Source organism: Staurois parvus, unplaced genomic scaffold, assembly GCF_062004578.1.
Source record: "Staurois parvus isolate SC_StPar_1 unplaced genomic scaffold, SC_StPar_1.0 ptg000548l, whole genome shotgun sequence".
Taxonomy (NCBI): Eukaryota; Metazoa; Chordata; class Amphibia; order Anura; family Ranidae; genus Staurois; species Staurois parvus.
Genome location: NW_028318344.1, coordinates 5,236,476 through 5,254,779, shown reverse-complemented (window position 1 = coordinate 5,254,779; position 18,304 = coordinate 5,236,476). Strand labels below are relative to the sequence as shown.

General features: G+C 41.3%; 1 protein-coding gene across 2 annotated transcripts in view; it reads left to right on the top strand.

Annotated features, from left to right (window-relative positions):
- PRKCG (protein kinase C gamma) overlaps positions 1-18,007 on the top strand; it is a 470,455-nt gene extending 452,448 nt beyond the window's left edge. For both annotated transcript variants that reach the window (XM_089690977.1, XM_089690976.1), the window contains 2 exons: positions 2,620-2,760; positions 14,445-18,007. In XM_089690977.1, the coding sequence (XP_089547103.1) occupies positions 2,620-2,760; positions 14,445-14,624 (321 nt within the window). In that variant the 3' untranslated portion in view covers positions 14,625-18,007. The remainder of the gene's footprint in view (positions 1-2,619; positions 2,761-14,444) is intronic.
- The last annotated feature ends 297 nt before the right edge of the window (positions 18,008-18,304 follow it).

The following is an 18,304-nucleotide window of genomic DNA, read 5'->3' as shown; positions in this document are numbered from 1 at the left end:
AAATTAACAGTCAAAATATGAATAATTCCATGTAAATAAAGATAAAATATATAAATGTTCAAATCCAATCCGACTTGTGGATAAATCCAGTAAATGATTGCGCTTACCACAAAAACATACAAACAGAGCGTTGTATGTATAAGATGGACATCAGGGCCTGGTCAGCAACTAGAACAGCATCCGGTCACCATATGAGACTTCCAGGAATGGTGGAAACCCCCCCACGGTCATCTCCGGTTTCACCAGCAGGTCCAACGAAGTCCTCTCCACGCACTGCTCATCTGGATCACACCACCTTGGTAGCGCTCATGAATAATGAGCCAGAGCAAAATGGGCAATGATAGTGAAGTATGTTTTAATGGGTGAACAGTAAAATATATAGTAAAGAACTCACATAATCGGAAAAACACAGCCCAGGTCAAACGAAAAGGTTCCCTGGTGATCTGTGGTTCCCTGGTAATCTAATGGCGTCTGTTGGGTGGATCCCCTAACATGTTTCGAGCCACGCTCGTTGTCAAAGGGGATCCACCCAACAGACGCCATTAGATTACCAGGGAACCACAGATCACCAGGGAACCTTTTTGTTTGACCTGGGCTGTGTTTTTCCGATTATGTGAGTTCTTTACTATATATTTTACTGTTCACCCATTAAAACATACTTCACTATCATTGCCCATTTTGCTCTGGCTCATTATTCATGAGCGCTACCAAGGTGGTGTGATCCAGATGAGCAGTGCGTGGAGAGGACTTCGTTGGACCTGCTGGTGAAACCGGAGATGACCGTGGGGGGGTTTCCACCATTCCTGGAAGTCTCATATGGTGACCGGATGCTGTTCTAGTTGCTGACCAGGCCCTGATGTCCATCTTATACATACAACGCTCTGTTTGTATGTTTTTGTGGTAAGCGCAATCATTTACTGGATTTATCCACAAGTCGGATTGGATTTGAACATTTATATATTTTATCTTTATTTACATGGAATTATTCATATTTTGACTGTTAATTTATTGTCTCATCCATCTATACATTGATGGTTGATATACTATTTAGCGCTGCATACCATTTGTATATTTTGTTTTTTTGGTGTTGAGGATTGCCTTGTGTGCTAGCTGCTGTCGTGTGATTTGCGCTCACTCACCCTTTTTCAATTAATCTAACTTAGTAGCACCTGTCTGAGCTCTTTAAAGACACCTGTCCACCCCACAGTCAGTCAGATGCCAACTACTACCATGGGCAAGACCAAAGAGCTGTCAAAAGACACCAGAGACAAAATTGTGGACCTCCACAAGGCTGGAAAGGGCTACGGGGCAATTGCCAAGCAGCTTGGTGAAAATAGATCAACTGTTGGAGCAATTGTTAGAAAATGGAAGAGGCTAAAGACGACTGTCAATCTCCCTTGGACTGGGGCTCCATGCAAGATCTCACCTCGTGGGGTATCACTGATGATAAGAAAGGTGAGGAATCAACCCAGAACTACAAGGGAGGAGCTGGTCAATAACATGAAGAGAGCTGGGACCACAATTTTAAAGGTCACTGTCGGTAGAACACTACGCCGTCATGGTTTCAAATCATGCATTGCACAGAAGGTTCCCCTGCTCAAGTCATCACATGTCCAGGCCCGTCTGAAGTTTTCCAATGACCATCTGGATGATCCAGAGGAGGCATGGGAGAAAGTCATGTGGTCAGATGAGACCAAAGTTGAACTTTTTGGTCTAAACTTCACTCGTCGTGTTTGGAGGAAAAAGAAGGATGAGTTGCATCCCAAGGACACCATCCCTACTGTGAAGCATAGGGGGGGTAACATCATGTTTTGGGGGTGCTTTTCTGGGAAGGGGACAGGACAACTGCACTGTATTAAGGAGAGGATGAATGGGGCCATTTATTGTGAGATTTTGAGCAACAACCTCCTTCCCTCAGTCAGAGCATTGAAGATGGGTCGTGGCTGGGTCTTCCAACATGACAACGACCTGAAGCACACAGCCAGGATAACCAAGGAGTGGCTCTGCAAGAAGCATATCAAGGTTCTGGAGTGGCCTAGCCAGTCTCCAGGCCTAAATCCAATAGAACATCTTTGGAGGGAGCTGAAACTTCGTGTTGCTCAGTGACAGCCTCGAAACCTGACATATCTAGAGGAGATCTGTGTGGAGGAGTGGGCCAAAATCCCTGTTGCAGTGTGTGCAAACCTGGTCAAGAACTACAGGAAACGTTTGACCTCTGTAATTGCAAACAAAGGCTTCTGTACCAAATATTAACACTGATTTTCTGAGGTGTTAAAATACTTATGTTCAGCAGTGCAAGACAAATAAATTCTTTAAAAATCATACAATGTGATTTCCTGATTAGTTTTTTTAAATTCTGTCTGGGAATGCACCTACAATGTGAATTTCAGACCCCTCCATGATTTCTAAGTGGGAGAACTTGCAAAATCGCAGGGTGTTCAAATACTTCTGTTTCTCACTGTAGCTGATGTTCAAGTCTTTAATTTGTTTGTCACTTACTTAGGCCATTGAAAATACATCGAACTAAGACTACCCAGTACCACAGGGTGACAATACTGCTGTAATTTCCCTAGAGCATGAACAGTATAACTGGCTTTTGTACTATTCATTCTTCTCCAGCTGCTTACGAAACATCCACTAAAACGCCTTGGATCTGGCTGTGATGGAGAACGTGATATACGAGACCATGCCTTTTTCCGCTGGATAGACTGGGAGCGTTTAGAACGTCTGGAAATTCAACCACCTTTCAAGCCTCGTCCTGTGAGTGTTCATATTTGTGGTACAAGGTGGAAGGTTTACTAATTCAGTTTAGTTCAAATTTATTTTTAAAGTAACCACCATTAAATGTATAGGTGATGACTAAACTTTTTTTTTATCCTACCTTCCTATTAGATTTTCTTGCACATTTTCACTTTTAAGCTAGGCTAATTACACTTTAAACACTGATTTGGTCTATATAGTTTATTCATAGAGGGCTTTACTGTACCTAAGTTAAAGGATAAATTCACCTTTGGAACTTGTTATATGCTTCACACGTTTTTAGGGTAAAAAAAAATCCTGACCCCCATTTCCCATGATAGTGGGTACCTCCCTGTACCTGCTGTCACAATTTGTAAACTATATAGCTGTGCAGGTCTCTGTCTACATGGCTGCGTTATTCATTCACATTTTTCTGTGAATGAATTAGATTAGATTACAAGTACTATCAGCCATTCCAGTTTACAGATTGTAGTTCTCAATGAACTATGGGGGCGCTGGTGAGTGCTCTCGCATTCCATTGATCTTCCTGCTCCCAGGTAATTACAAAAAAAGGAGCATTTCTTTTTTTTTCAAAAGGTGAACTTGGACTTAGTCATTCTTAACCCCTGGTTCACATATATGCGGCCTTGCGGGCCGCATTTTGCGTGGGCACGGGAGCCCATTCATTTGACACGCAGGGAAAACGTCACTGCACTCCTGAAAACGCAGCCCGCAAGGGAACCTCGGTTTCCAGTTTGGTTGCGTTTTCCAGTGCGGGTGGCGTGCCATTAGAACTAATGGTACCCGCCAGCGGGTCCGCATTCCTCTGTGCGGGTGGTGCGGCTGCACAGATTTCCGTGCGGATCTGCAGCGGCACCACCTGCACATACGTGAACCAAGCCTTAAGGATTGTCATGCATGAATAAGACTGAACAGAGACTTGAAAAGATCTTAATAGCTACTTGAAAACCTAATAAGTTGATTATTACAAAATATAGTAGTAATGAAAAGGTCAGTATTAGGACACAGCATCGAGCAGGGTCTAAGCCAGTGGTCTCCAAACTGTGGCCCGGGGGCTAGATGTGGCCCTTTGCCTGTCTTTATCTGGCCCCTGGGACACTCTTCCCTCTGATGAGAAGCACTGTTCTGCCCACTGACATCAACGGTGGACCATTATTCTTCCCACTAACAGCAATGATAGGGCACTATTCCTCCTACTGATAGCAACAATGAGGCACTAGTTCTCCCACTGACACCAGTGATGGGGCACTAGTCCTCCCACTGACACCAATGATGGGGGACTAGTCCTCCCACTGACACCAATGATGGGGCACTAGTCCTCCCACTGACACCAATGATGGGGCACTAGTCCTCCCACTGACAGCAATGATGGGGGACTAGTCCTCCCACTGACAGCAATGATGGGGCACTAGTCCTCCCACTGACACCAATGATGGGGCACTAGTCCTCCCACTGATACCAATGATTGGGCACTATTCCTCCTTTAAGTTAAATCATTATTTCTGTATTGTCCATTGAGAGACATAGCTTGTTAGTAAGAAAACGTTTGGTTACATTGCCACCTTAAGGAAAAGATGGACACTAGGCACATGGAAATCTGAAGGCCTGCCCCATTTAAGGCTATAATCTCCCACCCCCACATTGTACCTGCTCATTTTCTCTTAGGCCTGTTTCACACAGGTTTTAGCTTGTGTAAGAGCAGCTGTGAACAGCAAGCTTTCAGAAAGCATGTATAGAGCTTTCAGTAGGCTTTCTTGCAGGGCTTTCAGTAGGCTTTCTTGAACCTTTTAAAGTACCATTCAGCTCTAATTTGTAAATACTGAACACAGATCCTAATGGGAGTGCTAATTGCCACTTTAAGCAAGCTGCTAGCAGGCTTCAGCAGCCTTTCAACAAGCTTCAAGAAGTTCTGGAGCTTGTTAGTTGCTTCCTTAAAGTGGCAATCAGCACTTCCATGAGGATCTGTGTACAGCATTTACAAACCGGAAATAAATATTACTTTAAAAGCTTCAACAAATCTTGCTGAAAGCTCTGCAAATGCATTGTCAAAGCTTGCTGTTCACACTGTTCTTATACAAGCCAAAGCCTGTGTGAAACAGGCCTTAGTGTCCTCAGAAGAGTGGATGTGTTTTCTTTAAATGTGCTGTTTTTCTGCTTGTTTGGAAGAGTTTCTATTATTAACTGTTGGTGGTAGATTCAGGCTGGACACTGAAATTTTGGAAACCTTCCCAGTCAGCATGTGAGCACAGGTTGTTCCGGTTTACTTCGTATATTGGAAGGATGAGAGCCCCACAAAGTTTAGTCAAGTCAGTAAGAATGTTATTCATCCAGACGTAACTAAAATCAGCTGTCGTTTGGCAATCCAGTTCTTGGTGCGATTCTATTAATGATGGACAACTGTCCAGTGCAGACTTAAACTCACTGCCAGCATACAAGCCCTATTGAAGGAAAGTTTTGAGCCCCTAAAGCACGTAGGCTTTTTATTTACGTGTCTTCACAAATAACAGTTTTTCGGGACTCGTCCAAACATAGTGGCACTTTGACTCTTTAAGTATTCTATAGACAACTCAAGAGATTCTTATAAATACCCTGGTTGACAAAAAGATACCTCAAAACAAGCAAGATTCCAACCTCTGTTTTTCGTCCACTTTAGTGTCCAGCACTCCACCAATACATGATCCTAAGTTCTTGGAAGTTTTCACCAGTCAGCCAAGATGCAGATATTTACCAGTTAATTTAATTATATGTTGTTATCACTGCAACGATTTTGCAATCATCAGTGACTACCCATTTATGTCCATTTTGCTCAAAACTCTGCTTTCAGGTTGGGCTAGTGTTCCTGTCTCTGAAGACTCACTTCTGTGGTTTCCTAGCTAGCTTATGATGTGTTGAGGGCTTCACTTCTCTGGTAGAGAGAATGCATGTGGTATTGTTCGTGTATAGCCTCAGCTGGAGATTCATCCATATGTTTATGGCCAGCTTTATACTTTAATGTTATTTGCAAGCAGCCTGAGTGGAACCCTCCTCATTATTTACAACTTGGTCTCTACTTTTTCTGAGATTGTCAGCTGGGCAACTGTTTATGCCCAACCTATATTATGGCAGTGGCAGATTTTCCTGCAGTTTTCTCACAGAGCCTGCATTCAGGGAACAATACCTCTACATCTTTCTCTGCACTAATATAAAACCTTTTACAGTGGGTGCATGCATTTGTTTCTTACAGCATTGCCTGAAGTGGGTAGTGCTCCAAAGTGATTGCTCCTGCTTTAATCCCTGGTGCACCACTGGGATCAGGCCGTGAGTATGCCTGGGGGATTTGGGTAATTAATTTTTCTTACAGGTATACACCCTTTTGGTCATAGGTGTAGAGCTACCTGCAGAGGAGCCGCTGGTAATTTTGAGTTCCCTGTTCTGCACCTAAACTCCAAGAACAACCTTAGCCCCTCTGACAAACCTGGTTGAATGAAAGTCACTACAAGCATGTATAAGGACAGGAGTATAGATAACTGTGACCTGGATGTGAGTTACTACCAGAAAATAGACACAAAACTGTTTAGTGGTAGATGAACTCAACATACAGTGTTAATACGGATTATAACAAATGTCAGGCTGAAAATAAATGAGCACACAGCAAGTGGCCAAGGCTGGTGATTCTCTTGCCTCACCTCAAACATTTTTGGCTCCCAAGTCACCTTTATGCCATGCCCTACACATGCATACTTTTGTGAGTGCATTTTTATTTTTCATTTAAAGATTTTTTAATGCTATATTATGGGTGCAGGAGTTAGTATCTATAGGTTACAAAATATAATTTCACTATTGCCCTCTGCCTTAATTCATCCCTTCACATCTCCCAGTATCTTAGCAATATTGGATGGAACTCCTTTTAATCACACAGGAATTGTTGACCAAGTGGGTCAATTGTCCCCCTAACAAAATGGTTTCAAGGTTTTGATTCAAACCTGTTTACAGTTCTGAAACCCATAAGAGACTCTTATCCTATTTTGTTTTTAAGGCCTCCAATCCTTTTGTAAGTCCCTAAACATTTTGGATTATTCAGTCAGTTACTGTCTTTGTTCACATAGAAGACTTCTTGGTTTCCATCAGCAATTTCAAATGACAACCATTATCAGTTTGTTGCTCTTTCCTTTGACTTGATATTGCCTGAGCGATTTTCAGAAAGGTCCCCACACGTTTTCTTGTCCCTCCACAGAGATGATCTGTGCCTTCCTGACCCTGAACTTTTATGTGTCAATCACTCTTTGGACTTTGTACAGATCCTGGGTTTTGATAATTTTATCTCTGCTTCCATCACAGTGCTTGGGGTACTTGAGCTTCATCCTGGATACTCTTTAGGTCAATATCTTCCTTTCCTGTGACAAGTTGACAAACAGTACCTTGAAAAAGTATTCATACACCTTGAAATTTTCCACATTTTGTCATGTTATAACCAAAAACGTAAATGTATTTTATTGGGATTTTATGTGATACAGCAACACAAATTGGCACATAATTGTGAAGTGGAAGGTACATGATAAATGGTTTTAAATTTTTTTCATAAATAAATATCTGAAAAGTGTGGCTTGCATCTGTATTCAGCCCCCCCCAGTCAATACTTTGTAGAACAACCTTTCGCTGCAATTACAATTGAAAATCTTTTTGGGGATGGCTCTACCAACTCTGCACATCTATAGAGTGACATTTGTGCCCATTCTTCTTTGCAAAATAGCTCATACTTTCTCAGATTGGATGGAGAGTGTGAACAGTAACTTTCAAGTTTTGCCACAGATTCTCAATTGGATTTAGGTCTGGACTTTGACTGGGCCATTCTAAAACATGACTATGCTTTGATCTAAACCATTCAATTGTAGCTTTGGCTGTATGTTTAGGGTCGTTGTCCTCCTGGAAGGTGAACCTCCGCCTCAGTCTCAAGATTCTAACAGGTTTTCTTCTAAGATTGTCTTGTATTTGGCTCCATCCATCTTTCCACAAACTCTGACCAGCTTCTCTGTCTCTTCTGAAGAAAGGCATCCCTACATCATGCTGCTGCCAGCTCCATGTTTCACTGTAGGGATGGTGTGTTCAGAGTGATGTGCAGTTTTTTCCACCACACATAGTGTTTTGCTTTTAGGCCAAAAAGTTACATTTTGGTCTCATCTAACCAGAGCACCTTCTTTCACATGTTTGCTGTTCCCCCCACATGGCTTCTCGAAAACTGGACTTCTTATGGCTTTCTTTCAACAATGGCTTTCTTCTTGCCGTTCTTCCATAAAGGCCAGATTTGTGGAGTGCATGACTAATAGTTGTCCTGTGGACAGATTCTCCCACCTGAGTTGTGGATCTCTGCAGCTCCACCAGAGTTACCATGGGCCTCCTGGCTACTTCTCTGATTAATGCTCTCCTTGCCTGGCCTGTCAGTTTAGGTGGATGGTCATGTCTTGGTAGGTTTGCAGTTGTGCCATACTCTTTCCTTTTTCAAATGATGGATTGAACAGTGCTCTGTGAGATGTTCAAAGCTTGGGATCTTTTTTTTATAACATAACCCTACTTTAAACTTCTCCAAAAACCTTATCCCTGACCTGTCTGGTGTGTTTCTTGGCCTTCTTGATGCTGTTTGTTCACTAATGTTCTCTAACATACCTCTGAGGGCTTCACAGAACAGCTGTATTCATATTGAGATAAAATTACACACAGGTCTCAGCTGACTCGTCCCAAACTCAGCGGGGGCATTGGGCTCCCTGACCTGCACCGCTATTACTGGGCGTGTCATCTTTCCCGCATAGTCGATTGGCACATTCATTCTGCTTCCAAAGACTGGGTCCTTTTGGAGAAGGCTTTTTCGCCCACTCCCCTACCATCGATCCCTTGGCTATTGCCGAAACACACACCTCAAGTTCTCCTCTCCCATCCTTTGATAGGTCCCACGTTAGAAGTTTTCCGTAAGGCCTGTAAAACGTCTTCCGTTTCGGACTCTCCTAGTCCCTTGACGTCGATCCGCCTGAATCCAGATTTTCCCCCAGGGTTGCACAAGGATTTTTTATCAAATTACTGGCCATACGCTCAGATTTTAGTAAAACATTTTCTTCACTCCGGCAAGGTGAAAACATTACAGGAGCTGAAGGTTAGCTTGAATATCCGCGAATTCCCTCTCTGGGCCTTTCTTCAGATTAGACACTTCCTGCTTTTCCATAAATCCCGCCATAATTGGACTCGCCCTGTTACTCCATTTGAATCCTTATGCTCTCAATCCGAACCGCGGAAGCATTTGATCTCTGAGATTTATCCTCTCCTAGGGGACAGCAGGACTTGCACTTCTTTCCCCTCTTGCCGTGCGTGGAACAGAGACCTAAAGACGGATTTATCAGAGTCGGATTGGGACCGCATTTTTATGTACTCCCACTCCTGCTCGAGTAATGTTTCGACGCAGGAAAATGGCTTCAAATTAGCCACTAGATGGTATCGTACTCCCTCCAGAATTCATCGGTTTAACTCTTCTGTCCCTGACGTGTGTTGGAGATGTGGGACACCTGATGGCTCTTTCTTGCATATTTGGTGGTCCTGTCCACTTATTCAACCATTCTGGCAGGAGGTCCACCGGTTGGTGACTTCAGTGACCACTCTGCCCATAGTTTTCTCTGCTGCTCAGCTATTGCTTCATCATACCCCCATTCCTAGGAGTCAATATTTCAAGTCCCTAGCGATGCATATGATCAACGCAGCCAGACTCTGTCTTCCTGTGCTATGGGGCTCCACTCACCCCCCAACTATACGCGATTGGCTCAATCGAGTAGGCAAAGTGGCGGAAATGGAGGAACTGATTGCGACTGCACTTGATCTGCCAACTAAATACTCACATGTTTGGGCCTGCTGGACCCACTTTGTAACTACCCCTGAATTCGGATCTCTCATGGGTCGGGATACCTGATTGAGCTCAGCCCTACCTCTGGTTATGCCCTTGGTTCTCTCATAATCTGTGTGGTTATGACCTCTTTTCCGGTAATTTATATTTGCCTGCTTAGCTTTGGTGAGTGTTTAAATTCTTGACACTCTCATTTATGATCTCCAATAACAATGCTGACACGAACGTCGCAGCCCGGACCCTTCGCTTCCCTTGCTTCCCCCCCTTTTTTTTTTTTTTTTTTTTTTTTGCCTCTTATTCCCCCTTCTCCCTCTCCCCTTACTCTACCCCCCCACCCCCTTTTTTTTTTTTTTTTCTCTCCCCCTCTTTCTCTTCTCTCTCTCTACTATGACTCCCATTCTTTTCCTTTTCTTATCCTTTTCTTTCTTTCTATTCCCCTTTTTTCTTTTCTTTCTCGACAACCTCTTAGTCTTCGATCAGGCTTAATCTTCATTTTATCCAGGATTACTTGGTATATGGTTAGCTTCTCTCCTCTTGGATAGTCAATGGTACTCACGACGTCTTCTCTTATACTACAATGCTCACTTAGCCTCATGATAGTGTACTGCTTTTGGTTTAGGCTCTGAAGGTTCATTTCCTCCATGCTTAGGCCAGTACGCCAATATTCACTTGGTGGAAGTAAGCTGTTATCACCTTCTATATTGTACATTTTTGAATCTTGAGTACTACAGGCATATCTCTGCCGTAATTTGCCATGCTTATGTTATCCATAGTGTCGCACTCTACCATGTTGTTTCTTCCTGTATTTTGGTTTAAGCTGTGTCTATGACCTGATTGATGCTGCGTGTGCATTTCTTTATATTTTCCTGTAACATGTTGTCACTTCTAAATAAACTTTTATGGAATAAAAAAAATTACACACAGGTGGACTCTAATTACTAATTAGGTGACTTCTGAAGGCAATTGGTTCCTGGGTTCTGAAAAACAAGGGCATATTGGATTCAGTAATCCCAACCATACTCATATTTCATAAATCTTCATCTCACATGGTAGATTTTTTTCACATGTGTGAATCTTTGGAATCTTTCCCATGTGCCTTCTCAGTCGATTGTGTTCATCCTTCAATTGGAAATTAGAGGAAACCTTGTCCCTAGTATCTTCTGGGGTCTGCACCCTGTCAGTTTATTTTTCTTGAGCCATCTCTTCAGTTAATATGATTTCTAATTATCAACATTATTCTGTGGGGACTTCATTTGAATTTGCAAAAAGACAAGGTTTTCTTGAGACCAATGACCTCCTTTTTGCACAAAGTGGTCTCTGCTTTTCACCATACAGAGGATCTTGTGTTACCTTCCCTGTGTCATACACAGGTTCATTCCAAGGAAATCTCTTTCTAAAATCTGGATGAGGTGAGGGCCGTCTGGTTTTAACTTTCGACCAGTATGTACTTTAGATGAATGGATTCCCTGTTTGTTAATCCAAATGTCCTAATATAGGTTTTATGGCTACCTGATCCACTCTTTTTAAGTGGATTTGACAGGTTTTTGTGTTGGCCTATGAGTTACGGGCGATGAGTGCCTCTTGGGTATGTCATCATCAGGCCTCTGTGTCTCAAAACTGTAAGTCTGTGATTTTTCTGTATCCACAGATGCTATCGGTCAAAAGATTTGGTGAGTGGCTATTAATGCCCTTGGTTTCCTTTTTTGATCCTTTCTTGTTGGGTTGGTCACCTATGTTCTTGGGTGTGCCTGCCCCTCAGTTTGCACTGCTTTTGGATGTCCTTAGGTTTCTAATATCAAACTGTGTCCCTCAATGGACGTTACAGAAAATAAACATTTTGTAGTCTGAAATCCTTTACTCGAAAGGAAGGCCTCCCATTTTCTATATGCCTAGGGTCCACTTTTCTTGCATGTAACAGTATAAACCTAGGTTTCCTACTTTCAAGTCCCTCAATATACTTCAAGAATAGATTATATGGTGAGTACAAATATCTAAAGACAAAATCTCAAAACCATAGAGTCACCAAAATAGGTGTTTCAGTTGAAGAATTCCCCTTACCATGAGAAACAAAACATGTAGGATTTCCTTGCACTTTGTGACTAGGGTTTCTAGGACATAAATGAATGTGACTCTCTCCAGTGGGGCCACAGACAGCAATTAAAATCTGACAGGTGGTTTAACTCTTTCATATCCTATCCCACACTAAAACATTTTTGGCTTAAGATACACTTTAAGTTAGGGCAACAGTGCTATTGAACCTGTAATGTGTTTAATACTAGGGCCTGTCCACAAATATATAACTAAGATTGTCTGTGTCAATTACCTGGGTCATGCGTCCAGGACCGATCATCAACAGGTAACACTGGGCAACAAAGATTTTGTTTCCTGAACACTTTTGGGTGTATCTTATAGATTATTATTATTATATTTATTGTTACAGTTACCAATATAGCGCCATCAATTTACGCAGGCCTTTTACATATATTGTACATTCACATCAGTCCCTAACCCTCAAGAAGTGTACAATCTAAGGTCTCTAAGTCACATTCCTACATACACAAGCTAGGGCCAATTTAGACAGGAGCCAATTAGCCTACTAGCATGTCTTTGGAATGTGGGAGGAAATCAGAGCAACCGGAGGAAACCCGCACAGGGAGAACATGCAAACTCCTGGCAGGTAGTGTCTTGGTTGGGATTCGATCCAATGTCCCTAGTGCTCCTAGGTGGACGCGCTAACCATTTATAACTGTGCTGATTTTTGGCTGCTAATCATGCAAATAACCTGTAATTTAGCCAATCACATTCCATTTTATGGAAATTTTCTGTTTTTGCAATTTCTTCTTCTATACTATATTTTAGGTTTACCAAGTTTTGCTTGCAATATAAGATGTTTTATGTAGCTCCTGCATGGCCAGGTATACACCCAAGGAATAAACCTTGTGGAACCGGTACAGTTTGGTCATTCCTAGGTATGCTTAGGCTGGATGGGTGCTGCTTGCAAAGGCTATAAAAACAAATCCCACGCACAGATGCTACTCATTTTGTTGATATCAGTTTCAGTGTATTTTGATATGCTTGTTTCTTATCAAAATGTTTTCACAGCATTGCCTATGTACAGTATATACTGTACATACATACACACTATATTGCAAAAAGTACTGGGACACCTTCCATTGCATGCACATGAATTTTATTGGCATCTCAGTCTTAGTCCGTAGGGTTCATTATTGAGGTGGCCCACCCTTTGCAGCTATAACATCTTCAACTCTTCTGGGAAGGTTGTCCACAAGATTTAGGAGTGTTATCTGTATGAAAGACACCTGGTAGCCAGAAATCCTGCTGAATGATAGGGGATCAAATACTTATTTCCCTCATGAACATGCAAATCAGTGCATAATTTGTTAGACATGCATTTCTTTTGAACTTTTTGTTGCTATTCTGTCTCTCAGTGTTACAATACACCTACCATTCGACTCAAAAAGAGCTAGGAGAGACTTTTTGTGAACCATAAAAAGAGAAGCAATGCCATCTAAGTGCAGTAATAAAGGCAAATAATTTATTGCCACAAAACTGACAACTCACAATAGTAGTAGTCAAATGAGCACTTGTCAAACTGGTGCAATTCCTGCCCGGTCCCGCTGCAGGCAGTTCTCCAATGCACTGTCCTTGGCAGTGCTGGTGGTTTCCAGTATTTCCTGGTCAGTGTGGAACCACAGGCAGAGTGCTGTCAAATGCAGATACAGCAGCAGTAGGGGTGGCACATGTTTGGCACATGCATGCTCCTTCATTGGGCCAATGATGGAAATAAATTTGCCTTTACACCACGGTTACATCAAAGCTGATTTTGAAATTGTGCGACTTTCAGTGAAGTTGCATGATTTCAAAATTGGGTGACCTGCCGATTTCATTGTGATTTGCAAGACATCTGACACAGATGTCTATGCAAATCCAACAAACGCAGTGCATGCACTACTTTAGAAATCGGTGCAGCTCCGACCAAGTCGGAACCGCACCGATATGACCGCTCTAACAGCGGACAATAGGGTGCGACTTGGCATATAATTGCAAGTTACCTGGCATGCAAATCGATGTGACAGGGGGCTTATTGCTGCACTTAGATGGTGCTGCGTCTCTCTTTTTGGTTCTCCTATCCTCTGAAACTCCCTACCCCAACTTATGCAACTATCTCTTATTCAGTCTGCCTTTAGGTGATCCCTGAAAACTCATTTCTTCAGAAAAGCCTATCCTACTTTACCTGAAAACTGCATTTTACTTTCTCAAACAACTCATACCCACATAATACCTTTTGTATCACTTGCCCTTTCTCTAAATTGTAAGCTCTCACAAGCAAGCCCTCTTAACCCTCTTGTTTTGAATTGTATTGTAACTGTACTGTTTCCCTTTATTTTGTAAAGTGCTGACCAAACTGTTGGCATCATTTAAATCCTGTATAATAAAAATAATATTAAACATCTGGTATACAGTATTTTCTTCTGACTGGATTTAGTTTTAAGTCTGCAGGGGTAAGAGAATAATAGTTGCAGCTTTAGGCAAATACCAGAAAGCAGAATTATCTTTAGCTTGGTAACTTCAGTACTGAGACCCTTTAGTTTCATGTTGTGGCCAGTAAAGGATCATCACCCTACTGGATATTATTTATTTTCTGACATGGAGTATCTAAGATGCATATGTTAGAAAGCTTTGGATAAGTCATCCTAGCATTGCATATCCACAGCTATCAGTTTTGGATGGACTTACACATTAAATGTGCAGTATGATATTTACTTGTAAAATAACAATTGACTTGTTTCCTTTTTTATTGCAGTGTGGGAAAAGTGGAGAAAACTTTGACAAATTCTTCACCCGAGCTGCTCCAGTCCTGACACCTCCTGATCAACTTGTTTTAGCTGGCATTGACCAGAGTGAATTTGCTGGGTTCACCTTCATCAATCCAGAATTCGTTCACAGCAATCCACATAGCCCTGTGCCCATATCCCTGGTGTGACCTCTCCACGCATACCATCCTTTGGCCAGCATGGTATACTCCTTGATTATGGCTTTCTTGGCAATATATGCCCATCTTCTTTCCTCCTTCCCTCCCTGCATCTTGGAAAAGCACTCCGTGTTGTAATGTGCTGTGTGAGGGGCAAGGATGCAATAGTGAATCCATTCCTTCTGGGACCTCACACTGATCTGGCATTTCACTCTGTTCAGACCATGTGAAACGCTGATGAAGTTTTATTGTGTGTAATTTTCCTCTGGGTTATTCAGCATCTCGAGATATTGTGATACAGAATCAAGCTTTTGTTGTGTATTGAAGTCAGAATTCAGAGTCACATGCAGGAACCTGGAGAATCCATGCACCCATTGGTAACGTTGGACCCTGAACATGGATGTTGAGTCTACGTAATGATTGCCTAGGATTTTACTTTGTCAATGTGCATCATACTTGAATTAAAACTCAAACAGACATTAAGAATCTAATGTAATTTTTGCAAACCGCCCTCCACTCCCTGGAATGGACTACACACTGCCTGCACCCCCGCCCCAAATCGCATCTAGCACTGGCATGCATGGCCCTTTAATATACCTGTATGTGTACAATATATCTAGATGTTATCCTGTACAAGTAGACACAGGCATCCCCTTCCTCTTTGGGACATATGTCCCCCAGTTGAACATACCTGTATTATATGCCTTGATTATTTGCTTTTATGCATGGGCTGTACGAGAGCATACTATGTATACACACTCACTAGTTTGATCAATTTCTCTGAGTCTTTCTGGACTTGGTCTACAAACAGTGGATCAGGATGTCTAAGGCAGGATAACTGGTTAGGGCTTCCATGGTTGTATTTTGATATATAACTTCAGTGTTTTCTGAACATTTTATTGTAGTGTTTATAGTAGTTTGAGTTAGTTTGTATAAAAAAATAATTATTAGGCTGAATCCAGAACAAAATGGAAAGACTTTTCTGTTTTCTATAGTGTATAGCAACTGATTCACAACCAATTTTTATATAGGTTTTGAGTCAAGGGAACCGATGGAAACAATAACATGGGGTGGATCTAAGCAGACCACATCAGAGCATCTGTAGAATTGTATGTGATATCATGTTCTTCCGCTACAAGGTAGCAGACATTAAGGAATATGAAAGTAGTCATTAAAAGAAAACAATGGTGTTCATAATGTTGTAGTGAGCCAATACAAATAGCTTATCATTTTTTAATCATGTCTGATCAGCTTCTTGTTTATGCTTTTCCTTCAAAACATAAGAGAAAAAAGGTAATGTCACTAGAATGATTAACATACCGGTAGTTAACTAAAATAGGGGAGAAGAAAAAAAACTGGTTATTCAATGAGCTAATTTTCACTTTCAAAAGTTGCACTCTTAACCACAGGAGAATGAAAAGCAGGATCTTTTGAAGATCTCCAGTGAATAAGTTCATTGACACAAGGTACATTATAGATGATGCGGTATATGTTACAGCAAGAAAAGTCTAATGTTGGTCATTATTTATAACGTATAAAGAGACTGTCAGATGCTTTAAATTTTGAAATGCAGATGTCTGCTAGACACCACAAGACTACATAAAACAATTATCTGTGTGCCTCTTTCAAGCCAATTTTACTTTGATGCTGAGTCTTGACTTCAAATCCCTAACAACTGCCATTTTCCTGTCCATTTTTGTCTCCTTTTCAGATGGTAGGGTTTTGCCTTGAAGTCTGGAAAGTCTGGCCCCAGTAATAAATTTAAGCTAATTTCAGAGAGGCACACATAGGAAGGTTTTCTGAGTAGCCAGGAAGGTGTTGCCTGTTGTTAGGCAGGACTTATACTGGTAAAGCTTAAAACAGCTGATGGGCTCAGTTTAAAGAAGAATTCCACCCAAAACTTTTCAATAGTTTTCAGTAATAGGTAATAAGGGCACCAAGTATTTACAGCAAATGCAGCCTAGCTTTGATCACTCCCTGCTGTAAAGTTTCTTTATCAATCACTGCCCTTTGCTGTTCATTGTATCCTTTTCTCTACAGATTTATGTTGGTTGCACTGACTTCAGGGGCAAATTGGCAATCTACATTGACATTACCAGGCATGGTAGCAATAGAAAATAATATTTCATAGCAGTAATTATTATACTAGACCGTGTAGCCTTTTAGTAGATTTTTTTACAGGTGCATATAATTTCACATCCTAAGAGCTTTAATTTTGCTCCTACCAAAATGAAAACAGTAGATGTGGTTGGAGTTCTGATTTTGCATTTACTCATGCTAACACATGTGCTTTTTGCCAAAACAACTATTATTAGCTCCTATTGACTGCCATTGCTGAAAATAACAATCACTATGGCAGATAACAAGCATTATAGTTAGGTGAATTAACTCAACAGAAAGACTCTAAATTAGGTCTCAATAAAGAAATCTAGGCTTCACTTGCAGGCCTTCTGAACAAAATAGTGTAAGGAGCAAAGTGCATCAAGTGAGAGTCCATTATGTACTACTCAGGTAAAGTGAATTTTGCTTGGTTGCTCTGGGTTATATTACTTTGCATCCAGTGTTTTGTTTCTTTCATTGTTGTTAAATAACGCTACGCTTTTGTGAAGTTCGATTTGAAAGTAGAGCCAAGCAGGGAAGGTGTGTTGCAGTGAGGTCCCTGCTGGTTGCTTTCAGTGCTTTGAGTTATCTGGGTTATCTTCTAAATCAAAAGGCTACACTAGGAGAAGTAACTGGAGAAAAACTAGAAAATCTATAGAAAATCCACAGAAAAAAGATTTTTACAACAGAACTCCATTGCCAACTATAGCTTCTAAAAAAAGGTACGAGAAAAGAAAATTTAGGACTTAAACAGTGTCTACATAAACATAGCTATGAATACAGCTTTAAATGAATACATACATATTAAATCAACATTCTATTTTTGCAACATTCTATACCAACAAAATCCTTCTATATTGATTAAAAATAGCTAGTGCATGCTGTGCATAAAAACATTCAAAGTGGCATGACATCACAAGGGTAGAAGTGTCCAACAAGTGTCCAGGCTCCCCAGAACCTTGGACATCATACTGGACTTCTTTAGTCTTGCTCTCACACTTTTGTGGATTCAAATAGAACAAATTGACTTTGTCCTTAAAACATGTAAGGGTATGACAATGATCCATATTCCCTAGCAGCACATGACTTGAAGACTGAGCCATGTAGCCAATATCATCTAAATCAGGGATCCCCAACTCTTCAGGTCAATCTGAAACTTCATGATATAGAGTACTGGATTAACTTTTGTCTTTTTTCAGCCAGACTAACTAGGTAACAGTATATACACAATTTGAAGGCACTGTCAGTGAAAGTCTTCTCACAAAATGGGCACTACTGTGGAGCTCTATAAACACCTCAAATATGTAACATAAAAATAGTGCAGCGCTGAAAATAATGACAAAATGACAAAAAGGTAGTCCACTAAAAGTCTATGACATATAAACGTATCCAGTGTCTGATGTGGATTCAGAATAGGTGATCCGTGTGGAAATGGCTGGAAAACGCACTCACCAGAAGTAAGACACATAAACGCAGTGTGTATATAAAACTCAAGGATCTTCAATCCAGAGGGAAGTAAAGCTGATCCGGTTACAGGAATGGTGAATCCCTCCTCCGCAGATGCAGCAACCGATCTTCCTTAACACGATTAG